We start from the raw sequence: 10,217 nt of genomic DNA on the forward strand, positions 1-10,217 counted from the left end.
ACTGGAGAACATCAAATAATGTCTTCTATCATTCGTAGTGGTATCTTAGTAAGCAGATTCCTATCCTATCCTACATCGCCTGGCCAGGGACCTTCTCTGGGATGCCAGCAGCAGCCTTGGCCTCGCCCAGCTGTTCACGGCCCTCGGCGAACACCTTGTCGAAGTCGTACTCGAACCATCTGATATCCGGGTTCAGTCCAGCAAACTTCCACTCGCCGTCGATCTTCTTGTACCAGTGCGTGTTGAAGCTGTGGGCATGGCCCTTGACGGCAACCTTGGTGCGGGACTCATCGGTGTACCTCTGATGGGGCACACGGAGCTGGTGGTACCCGGTAATCTCGTCCTCTGCAGTCTTCTCCCACCGCGTGCCGCCGATGAAGTGCTGTGTCTTGAGGAGAGGGTTGCCTAGTACGGCGGGGTCCGAGGCCATGGCGACGAACTCGTCTGCAGGCATGGCTTCCCAGATTTTGTCGAGGAAGGATCGGTAGTCGATCTTCAATGTGGGGGCGATGCATTTGCTCAGACGGTTCCAGTCCTGCGATGTGTAAGTGATTGTCGCTGAGCAGCGGTGCATATCGACCGACCTTGCTATCGTAGCTGTCTGCCCACTCATAGCACGCCGACTGGCAACCCATAACGTCTGAGCTTGTTAGTCACGCTCGCAAGAGACCGTAGAGAGGACTAACCATCGAACGTCGGCTTCAATTCGTTCTTCTCAAACATGATGACTTTTGTTTCTGGTAGTTCTGGTAGGCGAAAGTGTTACTGTTATGGTATGGTATTGCAATTATATCTCGTCCCATCGTTCCCTTCGTCTTTATATCTGTCGTGCTCCATATTCCAGCACTTCTATTTGCGTCCCCTTCTGCGACGTTTGGCTTCGGGTCCCCGCCCAACGGGGTTCCGCCATCCGCATACTCGAGACTGCCGGTGCGGTGCCAGCGGTCGCGAAACGGGGCCGAGTACATTTCTGGACTCGGAGGTCCCTATGTTTCGACACTGCCGACATGTTTCTACACTAGGATAGTGGAGTTGCGTCGAAGATGTGCTGCAGGGCAGCTGCTGCCGCGACCCCTCGCGGGAGAGAGAAGGCGCACGGGCCGCCGAAACACCAAACCTTCCGATGGTGCGCCGTGGCCTCAAACTTCCTTCATCTCCAGATTTAGCGGTCGCGACCGATCGCGCGTCGACCTAGTTTTATCGAAAGAACAAGAGTCAGCGCGTTTAGTTCAGGCTTGCTGATACTGCGGTGACGCACCAGACAGGACTCCAGGCGAACAACATCAGAGCTATCGCAATCATACCGTCTACCAGAGTACCATCTTGATAACCAGCTAGAACCAGGACTACATCGTAGTCTAGTCAAAGGCACACTCTCACGCCAACCTAGCTTGGAGCCTACGTTAACGTTGAGTTACCTACTTTGCAAGTTTTTTCCTTAATGTAGTCTGCAGACTTATTTACTTTTTTTCTTGTACAGGGTGGCTGTCTTAATGTAGTCCGCAGGCCTGTTCAGTTTTTTTCTTGTATGGGGTGCTCTATTCATCCAGGCTTGATGAGTCTCGCTGCTGAACGTTAGAAACATCGCTTCGCCTAAATTGCCTACTTCGCCAACCATGTCTCGCGAACAGACCAGGTTGACCCCCAAAGTTTGCGATCATTCAACGACCTCCAATCCTGCTTGGAAGATCATCATGAATAGATCACCCAGACGCCGTTCAGAGCGGCTGCTGATTCTATCGTCGCGCTTAAGAGATATATCTGGCTATGGGTAGAGTTGTTTGCGCGCGGCATCACTCAGACCCCAGCAATGCAGTGTGATCACAGAAAGCGAGCCAATCGTCTACCCAGCGCTTCTGCATCTGTACGGAGCACTCAACGCGATCCTACAATGATGTTGAGAATAAATTGTTGCAGCGCGCTCTCTCTGAGAGCATACAACGAGCTTCGCGCAAACTTGCCTCATCTCTCTTAATTCTTCGTACCGATCGTGCTCGTGGCAGTTTTGTTTCCCTTACCTATCGCTTCCACGCCAACCGAGGAAAACACTCAACAGCCTGGAGCCTACATTGGCGCTGGGTCACCGCCTTTGCAAGGTTTTGGCTTAACGTAGCCTGCAGACCTGTTCAGCTTTTGTCTTGTATGAGGGTTTGGGCTTAACGTAGCCTGCAGACCTGTTCAGCTTCTGTCTTGTATGAGGTGCTTCACTTGCCTCACGACCACTGTCCAGTGGAGTTCCGGAATATCCAGCCAAACTCGCATCATCCCAACAGACTCGGGATGACAGAGATACTCAGGTGGGCACCGCCATCCTGGTGGGCCGGGGATGGCAATTCGAAGCCTTTGCCTGCGAAAGGCATGCGTATCTTTGCGTCAAGCCAGTTTGGTGGTGATCGCGTCAAACGAGTCAATTCCGCTTACGCAAAAGCAAAGAAATGCAAAGTATGCTACAACAATGAGTGGCTTACCATGTCGGGAGTCACGGTTGGCGTTCTGATGATGTCTGCTGACAAGGGATGTGCTGGTTGCTTGACACTATGCGGGATTGTACACAAATGTGCCTTTGTCTCCAAAGGCTCAAGCCGACCGTTCGAGCTCGGCTTGGATCAAAGGATTTCATGCAGAGTGGAACAGTCACGACTTGTCTTGGAATGCTACCCAGATGCGTCATGGGACGTGTTTGATCCACAAGGTAAGTCAGCCACGGCTGTGATATTCATCATAAACTAACGTTTCCAGGTCGCGACAATCCGTGGCGAATACCACGTCTTTCTCACGAAGCCGTTTCAGACTCCGGTTCTGATGAAGCTATTCAACGAGTATCCTCTTGGTTACGAGAGTGCGATCACAAACATGAGTTGTGTAAGGGTGCTAAATCCAGCCTGCCAACTCGCGTCGTTCTGATCCAGGACCCAAAGAACATCAAGCTGTACGAGACCCACGGCGAAGACAAGCCCTATGTTTGTCTCAGTCACTGCTGGGGGAAGGGTACAATTAGAAAGACGACGACGGCCACCTTGACCGAACACAAGCGAAGAATCCCTTCGGAGAAACTTCCTCAGACATTCCAGGATGCTATCTCTTTCGCCTATCGGTTGGGATACAAGTATCTGTGGATCGACAGTCTCTGCATCATCCAAGACAGCCGCGAGGACTGGCAAAGGGAAGGCAGCAGAATGGCACAGATATACTCCGGTGCCGATTTTACCGTCGCTGCCACCGACGCCAATGTCCCATCGCAAGGATGTTTCCGCAAGCATCCAGAACGTCCTATCAGCAAGTTTTCGTACCCGGACATGAACGGCTCGATGTTGGACATTTGCGTCCGATCCAGCATAAACCATTATGCTTGGAGATATGGCGAATATCCATTACTGAAACGTGGCTGGACGCTACAAGAATGTCTACTTTCCCGACGCCTGGTGCACTTCACAGCCGAAGAGATGTTTTGGGCGTGTAGGACAGAGAACAAATGCGAGTGCTCGTTCTGGTGGGACTTGGGAAAAGTGCCTTTCGGAAATTTTCGCAGCCCCAAATATCTCAACACTATACGTCACTCTAAGCCGGAGGAGTGCACGGCTCTGTGGCATGGTATTGTCACCGAATACACTAATTCGAGCTTGACGTACGAAACGGACTGCTTCCCAGCTTTGCAAGGAGTCAGCAAAGAGATGTATACTGTGAAGAGGTCGGCATACATGGCCGGATTATGGGAGAGCAGTATCATGGACGATCTACTGTGGTATTCTGACCACAAGGACAAATCATCTAAACCAACGGCATGGCGCGCACCGTCATGGTCATGGGGATCTGTCATTGGGCGAGTCGTGTGGCCAAAGTGGCTCTCGCAGACCATACCTTTATCGACTTACATTGGGAAAGAGCTCACCCCTGCAAGAGGAGGAGACGGGTACGGGGAAATATTATCCGCAAAGATTACCCTGCGAGGTCGCTGTTTGCTCCCGAACGTGGAAGGAACGTACCAGCCCTTTGCTGCACCAGACGAAGCCATCAAATACCCCGATCATCGCGCTTGGAGGAAGTGTCCTCGCAAAATCTACCTCGATCGTCCACCGGAATTGGAACGTCCTGATAGCAAGAGGGTCGTCATGTCTACCGGGCAGGTGAAGACGCTGCTCATAAGCGTGTACAAGATGCAAACACAGGAACACCTCTATGCCATGTTGGTTCTGCAACAGGTGAACAGGACAGCGAACACCTACACGCGGATTGCATATATGGAACTCGAGACACGTAAGGGTTGCGATATGTCCAGTCTTCCGTTGGGTAACGAGGAAATTCTGCACATCATCTAGTTGGACAGCGACGCGTGCAATACGACATTGTGGGGAAACTTGCAGTCTCAACTTCCAGAAAGGCTAGCTGGTCTGTCCTAACGCGGAGTGAGATTTGCGCATATGCCATAGGCACCGGAATGGCAGGGTCATGTATGGAGTAGTTCGCAAAGAAATCAGAGTAGAGCTACCTCAAGTCTACGATATGTGGTTTAAGATCGTTCGAGTATTGCTTGCCGTACGCGTTTAGGGCGGCTTATGAATATAGTTTGCCTCTGTTCTATATACACAAAAAAAGGGTATATATTTATTCTTTGTTCAGATTTAAAGTACAGGGTGAAGTACTTATTACAGCTCTACTATCGAAGTAAAACTGCATAGCAACATGTCTGCGAAGACGATAGCTAAGGACTCTGGAAAAAAACGTGGTTTAATAGCTGAGTGGCTATGCACAAAGCACAAATTGAGCAGGATGACGTATCGTTCATGAGGTGCGAAGTATTCAATTGAAAAACGATGTAAAGGAAATAGGGTGGTATCAGTATCATGCGAATCCTCAAACGCCAGAAACAAGTGCAGAATAATAACAAGACAGGCCAGGCTGAACATCGACCGCCCCTCTCCATGCTCCTTTGGTATCGCCCCAATTCTCCAAGCCAGCCTCAGGCTTCGACCAAAAACGCCACACCACACACCGCTCAACCCCGCGTATGCTCATGCTCTCTGCCTTCCTCTCAGCTACTTATACTGCGGCACTCCCTGCGGCGGCGGTCCATACCCCGGCGGCCCACCACCAGGAGGTCCGCCATGTCCACCATACGCATTCATCGGCATAGCACCGCCCTGGACCTTTGTTCCACCGCCAAACTGCTGCAACTCGGGTTCGCGGCGATACGCGATATCTTGCCAGAAGTGGCAGACGTGGCACCCAACTTCCTTGTACGGCTTGAAGCTAAACGGGATGACGGGGATAAAGCAGAATGTGAACCATTCCCAGCGCTTCATCACTTTGCCGGTTTGGTTGCCACAGTTTTGGCATTGGAGTGTGATGTGTTCGGCGCCTTTGAGGGCGGATGTGAAGGCTAGAGAAGGTGTTAGTGAGAGGACTTAAAGTAATCGGGGTGTGGTGTGGGAAAGGGAGGAGTGAGGCGTATGTTGGCACGGAAGTAGGGTGGTTCATGGGAAGACGTACTGTGTGTTCCGCAAGTAAAGAAGAAGAACATGATCGCAGGTTATATGCGCGTGTAGCGCAGTACTCGTTGTGATACGTGTATTTCCCTATTCGGGGGCGGGTATCTCGTCGCGGTTGGGCCGGTGGAACGATGCGCGTGCGACAAGTGGTACGGAAGTTACGCGTTCGGTCCTTGGGTGTTGTTTGTGTATGCTACTCGTGTGCGATGGCGCGTGATAATGAGGTTATGTAGTGTTGCGAAGTTTATCTGGAAGGGTGTGGAGTTAAGTGGAATGTGTCGCGATGGGAGGCGCGGGTTTCTGGTCGCTGGTGGAAGACCATTGGCGCCGAGGAAGCTGCGTCATCATCGATGCGTCTCAGCCACACCTGGCGCTTGGCTTGGGGATCCATGGGGCTAGCGGCATTCCCCGCGGCGCTTGTCACATGTATCTCCACGTGCCTAGGTACGTACTTCAGACGTGTCGATGCTTTGGTAGATTGATCATTGCATTGCGCAAGATGCAGAGTGCAAGAGCGGAAGTGTTGGCATGTGGTTGAAGTGGATGTGGCGGAGGACTTGATCGACGGCTAGCTCTTACCTGACGGAGACTGCTGCGCCCGCATCGCAATTCGCAGTGGACGTCAGTCACCTGATCACAATCGCGAGGCAAATCACAGATAGCTGATGAGGTTTGAGCATCAACTCTTCATTATGGTATCGAGCGGTAGCCTCCAGAGCCACTCTTGTCGGAAAGAGACTCGTGACAGTCATTAAGAGTAGGATAGTACAAGCCCTTTATTATCCTTCGCATGTCAACACCGATCAATCGCAGAGCCCATAGACCTCCGTTGGAGGTTCCCATCCATATTACGAGAGTGAGGCAGCGTCTCTCAATATGAGAAGAGAGCTAATGCTGGCTCCACAGAAAAGACCTGAGTAGAGAGGATGGATGAGACTCTCAGAGGTCACGGGCGCCTTGGTCCAGTCGCATTCGTCTACTGAGTCTTGAAGAGCAAGATAGCACAGTGGCCGAGGTAGAAGTAGATGAAATGCTTCGTTTCTGTAATTCAGTCAGATATCATTGAACGAATGTTTCTAATAGAAAGGTTCAGCTTACCATGCGTGACAAAGCTTCCAAAGTTGCGGCCAACGATGCAGTGCCATGTGGCGCCCTTCCGGCTGTCGAACTGTAGAGCAATTAGCGCGCGCTTCCTGTAGCTCTTGGAGGCCTGATCATACCTCTTTCTTGATGTACTGGGCAATGTCCTACAGGTGGAGGGTCAGTACGGTCCTAGGATGGCCTCGGCCTGAGCGGATATCGAAGACCTACCTTCTCGATAGTGAACTGCTCCATAGCCGTCTGTGCTACAAAATGTCAGCGTTCCGTCAGCCGCATGTTGGAAGCAGTTGACTTACCGACTTCAATGGCCTCTTGTTGCATCTCGTCGCTCTGTCACACATGTCAATATGAATCCGGAAGCAGCAGCCTAGCTATCCCGTACCATGTCTGCGGACTTGATTTGAGCTGCATACTGCATTAGCTTGTACTTTGGCAGATGTGTTGACAGGAACAAGGGGTCTTACCATCCTGCTTGTGGGCATCTGACTTGTCGCTGGCCATGGTGCTGATCTGTACGTGTATCAAAGGTTGGGTGATTTGGTGTAGCTTTCTTCAAAGTAGGCGAGCTCTTATAATGCGCGTGGTTGAGTGAGGCTATGTCCAGGACCTTGTCATGATGTTTGAGCAAGCGCTCGCGGCGGTCTGCGCTCGGGCCTTTCCCTGTGAGCCTAATGCGCGCTAGTGGACTCCCGGCCCATGCGTCGTTCACTTTTTTCTTCAGAATGCGACACTGACATCCACTGCTCCTTCCACGACACCACAACCCGGGCAGCCAACGTTCTTGCAGCATGGAGTCGTCGCGCATCTTCGTGAGGAATTTGCCCTCTCACTTCACCGAAGATGACGTGCGGAAACACTTTGCCAAATTTCCCATCACTGACGTAAAGTTCTTCAACCACCGACGCATCGGCTATGTTGGCTACAAGACGCCCGAAGATGCTGCAAAGGCTGTCAAGTACTTCAATAAGACCTTCATCAAGCTCACCAAGATCTACGCAGAAATTGCGCGACCTGTATGTACTTTGCGACGACGATGGCGACAAGCGGGGCTAACAGGCGCAGATCGCCGACAAGGAACTGCCAAAGTCACGGCGGCAGCAGAAGCTCGAGAAGAGCGCCCCAGTAAGCGACGAGTACCGACCGCAACGACAAGAGAACGACCTCAAGCGGAAACGAGAGGAAGCCGAGCAGGACCCGAAGCTGAAGGAGTTCCTGGAGGTCTATCAGCCGCCGTCCAAGACTAGCATCTGGGCCAATGGCGATACGCAGCTCAACGAGGCACCTGTCGCAACCGCTGAGGAGGTTGTGCCGGAGATTGCTGTACCAGAAGACGAGAGCGACGATGAATATCAAGTCATCTCGAAGAAGCCAAAGATTGCTGATGAGCCTGCGACCGGGCCAATCCCAGCAGCCCCACAGCCAACGCCCGCTGAACCAAGCGCAGCAGCCATTCAACCAGAAGCTGTAGAAGGTGGTGACGCGATGGAGGACGTACAAGTAGCGCCAGCCGTCGAACAAGGACCTGTCACGGATGAGGACTGGCTGCGGTCGAGAACAAACAGGGTTTTGGAGCTCGTGGAAGATGATGAAATGCCATCAGCTAGCATGGCTCCTGTCACTGTAGCATCGAAACCAGCCGCCCAACCACGCGCACCCGCTGAGCCTTCGCCGGCCGTTGCCGACGCACAGCCAGAGCCACAACCCCCGGCGGAAGAGCAGATCGATACCGCTGCCGCGCCTGACGAGGAGGACAAGATCCGCGAGACCGGTCGACTATACCTCAGAAATCTGCACTACGAGGTGACAGAGGATGAGATTAAAGAACAGTTCTCCAAACACGGAGCTCTAGAGGAAGTAAGTCATCATACATTTCTTTCTTCACCCGCCCATGCAATGATGAACATCAAGATAGGGACAACTGATGCTTCGGCACCTGAGGTTACCTTGGAAAGTATTTTAGTAGATGTCTTTCTTATCTGATAGCGGCAACCACTCCTTGATTACTCACGTACACTTGTACGAACAGTTGCTGACTACGACAGGTGCATGTGCCGTTGAAGAAGGCAGACGGAAAGGGTAAAGGCTTCGCCTTTGTCCAATTCCAGAACCCGAACGATGCAGTGGAAGCTTACCTTGACAACGACAACACCATCTTCCAGGGTCGCCTCCTTCACATCATCTCTGCGAAAGCGAAGAAAGATACCAAGCTCGACGACTACGAGATCTCCAAGCTGCCTCTCAAAAAGCAGAAGGAGATCAGAAGGAAACAACAGGCGGTCAAGGCCACTTTCAACTGGAACTCGCTCTACCTCAATGCCGATGCAGTTATGTCCACCATCGCAAGTCGCATGGGCATCAGCAAGGGTGAGCTGCTCGACCCCACTTCGTCAGACGCTGCAGTCAGGCAAGCGCATGCCGAAACACACATCATCCAAGAGACCAAGTCGTACTTTGCGCAGCATGGCGTGGACCTGGAGGCCTTCCAACGTAGCGCTAAAGGTGATCTTGCTATCCTCGTCAAGAACGTACCCCACACTGTGACGGCCGATGAGCTTCGGAAACTGTTTGAGGAACACGGCAAGGTGACCAAGTTCCTGATGCCACCGACAGGTATGACAGCCATTGTCGAGTTCTCAAACGTCGCCGAGGCAAAGACTGCCTTCATGTCGCTGTCGTATCGGAAGATGAAGGACTCAATTCTGTACCTCGAGAAGGCCCCCAAGGACCTATTCAAGGAAGGCGTCGCAACCAACTTCGTACAAACAACGCCATCCGCCCAGCCTTTGCAGTCCTCACAGCCAGGCGTGAAGCTTTCTGCAACTGACCTGCTCGTTGACGACCCTGAGCCCGAGGCAACAAACACCGCCACTTTGTACGTGCGCAACTTGAACTTCTCCACCACAACTGAGCGTCTCACGGAGGCGTTCAAACCTCTGGCAGGTTTCCGGAGTGCCACTGTCAAGACCAAGACCGACCCCAAGCGAGGCGTGCTGTCCATGGGCTTTGGTTTCGTCGAATTCAACAGTCCAGAGACTGCCACTGCAGCTTTGCGAGCCATGGATGGACACGATCTCGAAGGGCACAAGCTTCTCATTAAAGCTTCCCACAAGGGTGCCGATGCTGCCGAAGAACGCCGCAACGAGGATGCAGCAAAGAAGGCGGCCAGCACGAAGATTCTCATCAAGAACTTGCCGTTCGAAGCTAGCAAAAAGGACGTTCGTGCTCTGTTCACTCCTTACGGTCAGCTTCGATCTGTACGAGTACCCAAGAAGTTCGACGCTTCCTCACGTGGTTTCGGTTTCGCAGAGTTCACCACCAAACGCGATGCTGTCAACGCCATGAACGCATTGAAGAACACACATTTGTTGGGCCGTCGTCTGGTCCTTGCATTTGCTGAGACGGAGTCTGATGACCCAGAGAAGGAGCTGGAGAAGATGCAACAGAAGGTGGGAGCACAGGCCAACAAGGTCGCCTTGCAACGCCTTACAGAAGGTGGTCGCAAGAAGTTTAACGTTGCAGGCACCGATGATCTAGACGACTGAGCGCAAAAGTGCTTCGATAGGAGTTGCGCGCGCGACACCGTCAGACCTTGACGCCATCCCTTGCTCCCCGGCTACACAAGCTAGGCCG

The 10,217-nt window shown here is 52.4% G+C and overlaps 3 protein-coding genes across 3 annotated transcripts; 2 read left to right on the forward strand and 1 right to left on the reverse strand.

The window, feature by feature from the left end:
- Positions 1 to 70: 70 nt before the first annotated feature.
- J4E93_008556 (uncharacterized protein) lies at positions 71 to 723 on the reverse strand (the record flags this gene model as incomplete). The annotated part of the gene is made up of 3 exons (XM_049346454.1): positions 71 to 535; positions 585 to 640; positions 687 to 723. 3 exons carry the CDS (start codon positions 721 to 723, stop codon positions 71 to 73), a joined length of 558 nt encoding a protein of 185 aa, XP_049196344.1.
- Positions 724 to 2,853: 2,130 nt separating this feature from the next.
- On the forward strand, positions 2,854 to 4,316 carry J4E93_008557 (uncharacterized protein; the record flags this gene model as incomplete). The annotated part of the gene is made up of 2 exons (XM_049346455.1): positions 2,854 to 2,862; positions 2,910 to 4,316. 2 exons carry the CDS (start codon positions 2,854 to 2,856, stop codon positions 4,314 to 4,316), a joined length of 1,416 nt encoding a protein of 471 aa, XP_049196345.1.
- Positions 4,317 to 7,375: 3,059 nt separating this feature from the next.
- J4E93_008558 (uncharacterized protein) lies at positions 7,376 to 10,129 on the forward strand (the record flags this gene model as incomplete). The annotated part of the gene is made up of 3 exons (XM_049346456.1): positions 7,376 to 7,600; positions 7,650 to 8,441; positions 8,630 to 10,129. The coding sequence occupies 3 exons, from the start codon at positions 7,376 to 7,378 to the stop codon at positions 10,127 to 10,129; spliced, it is 2,517 nt and encodes an 838-aa protein (XP_049196346.1).
- Between the last annotated feature and the right edge of the window lie 88 nt (positions 10,130 to 10,217).

Source organism: Alternaria ventricosa (genome assembly GCF_023758065.1).
Source record: "Alternaria ventricosa strain BMP 2768 chromosome Unknown scaffold_17, whole genome shotgun sequence".
NCBI lineage: Eukaryota > Fungi > Ascomycota > Dothideomycetes > Pleosporales > Pleosporaceae > Alternaria > Alternaria ventricosa.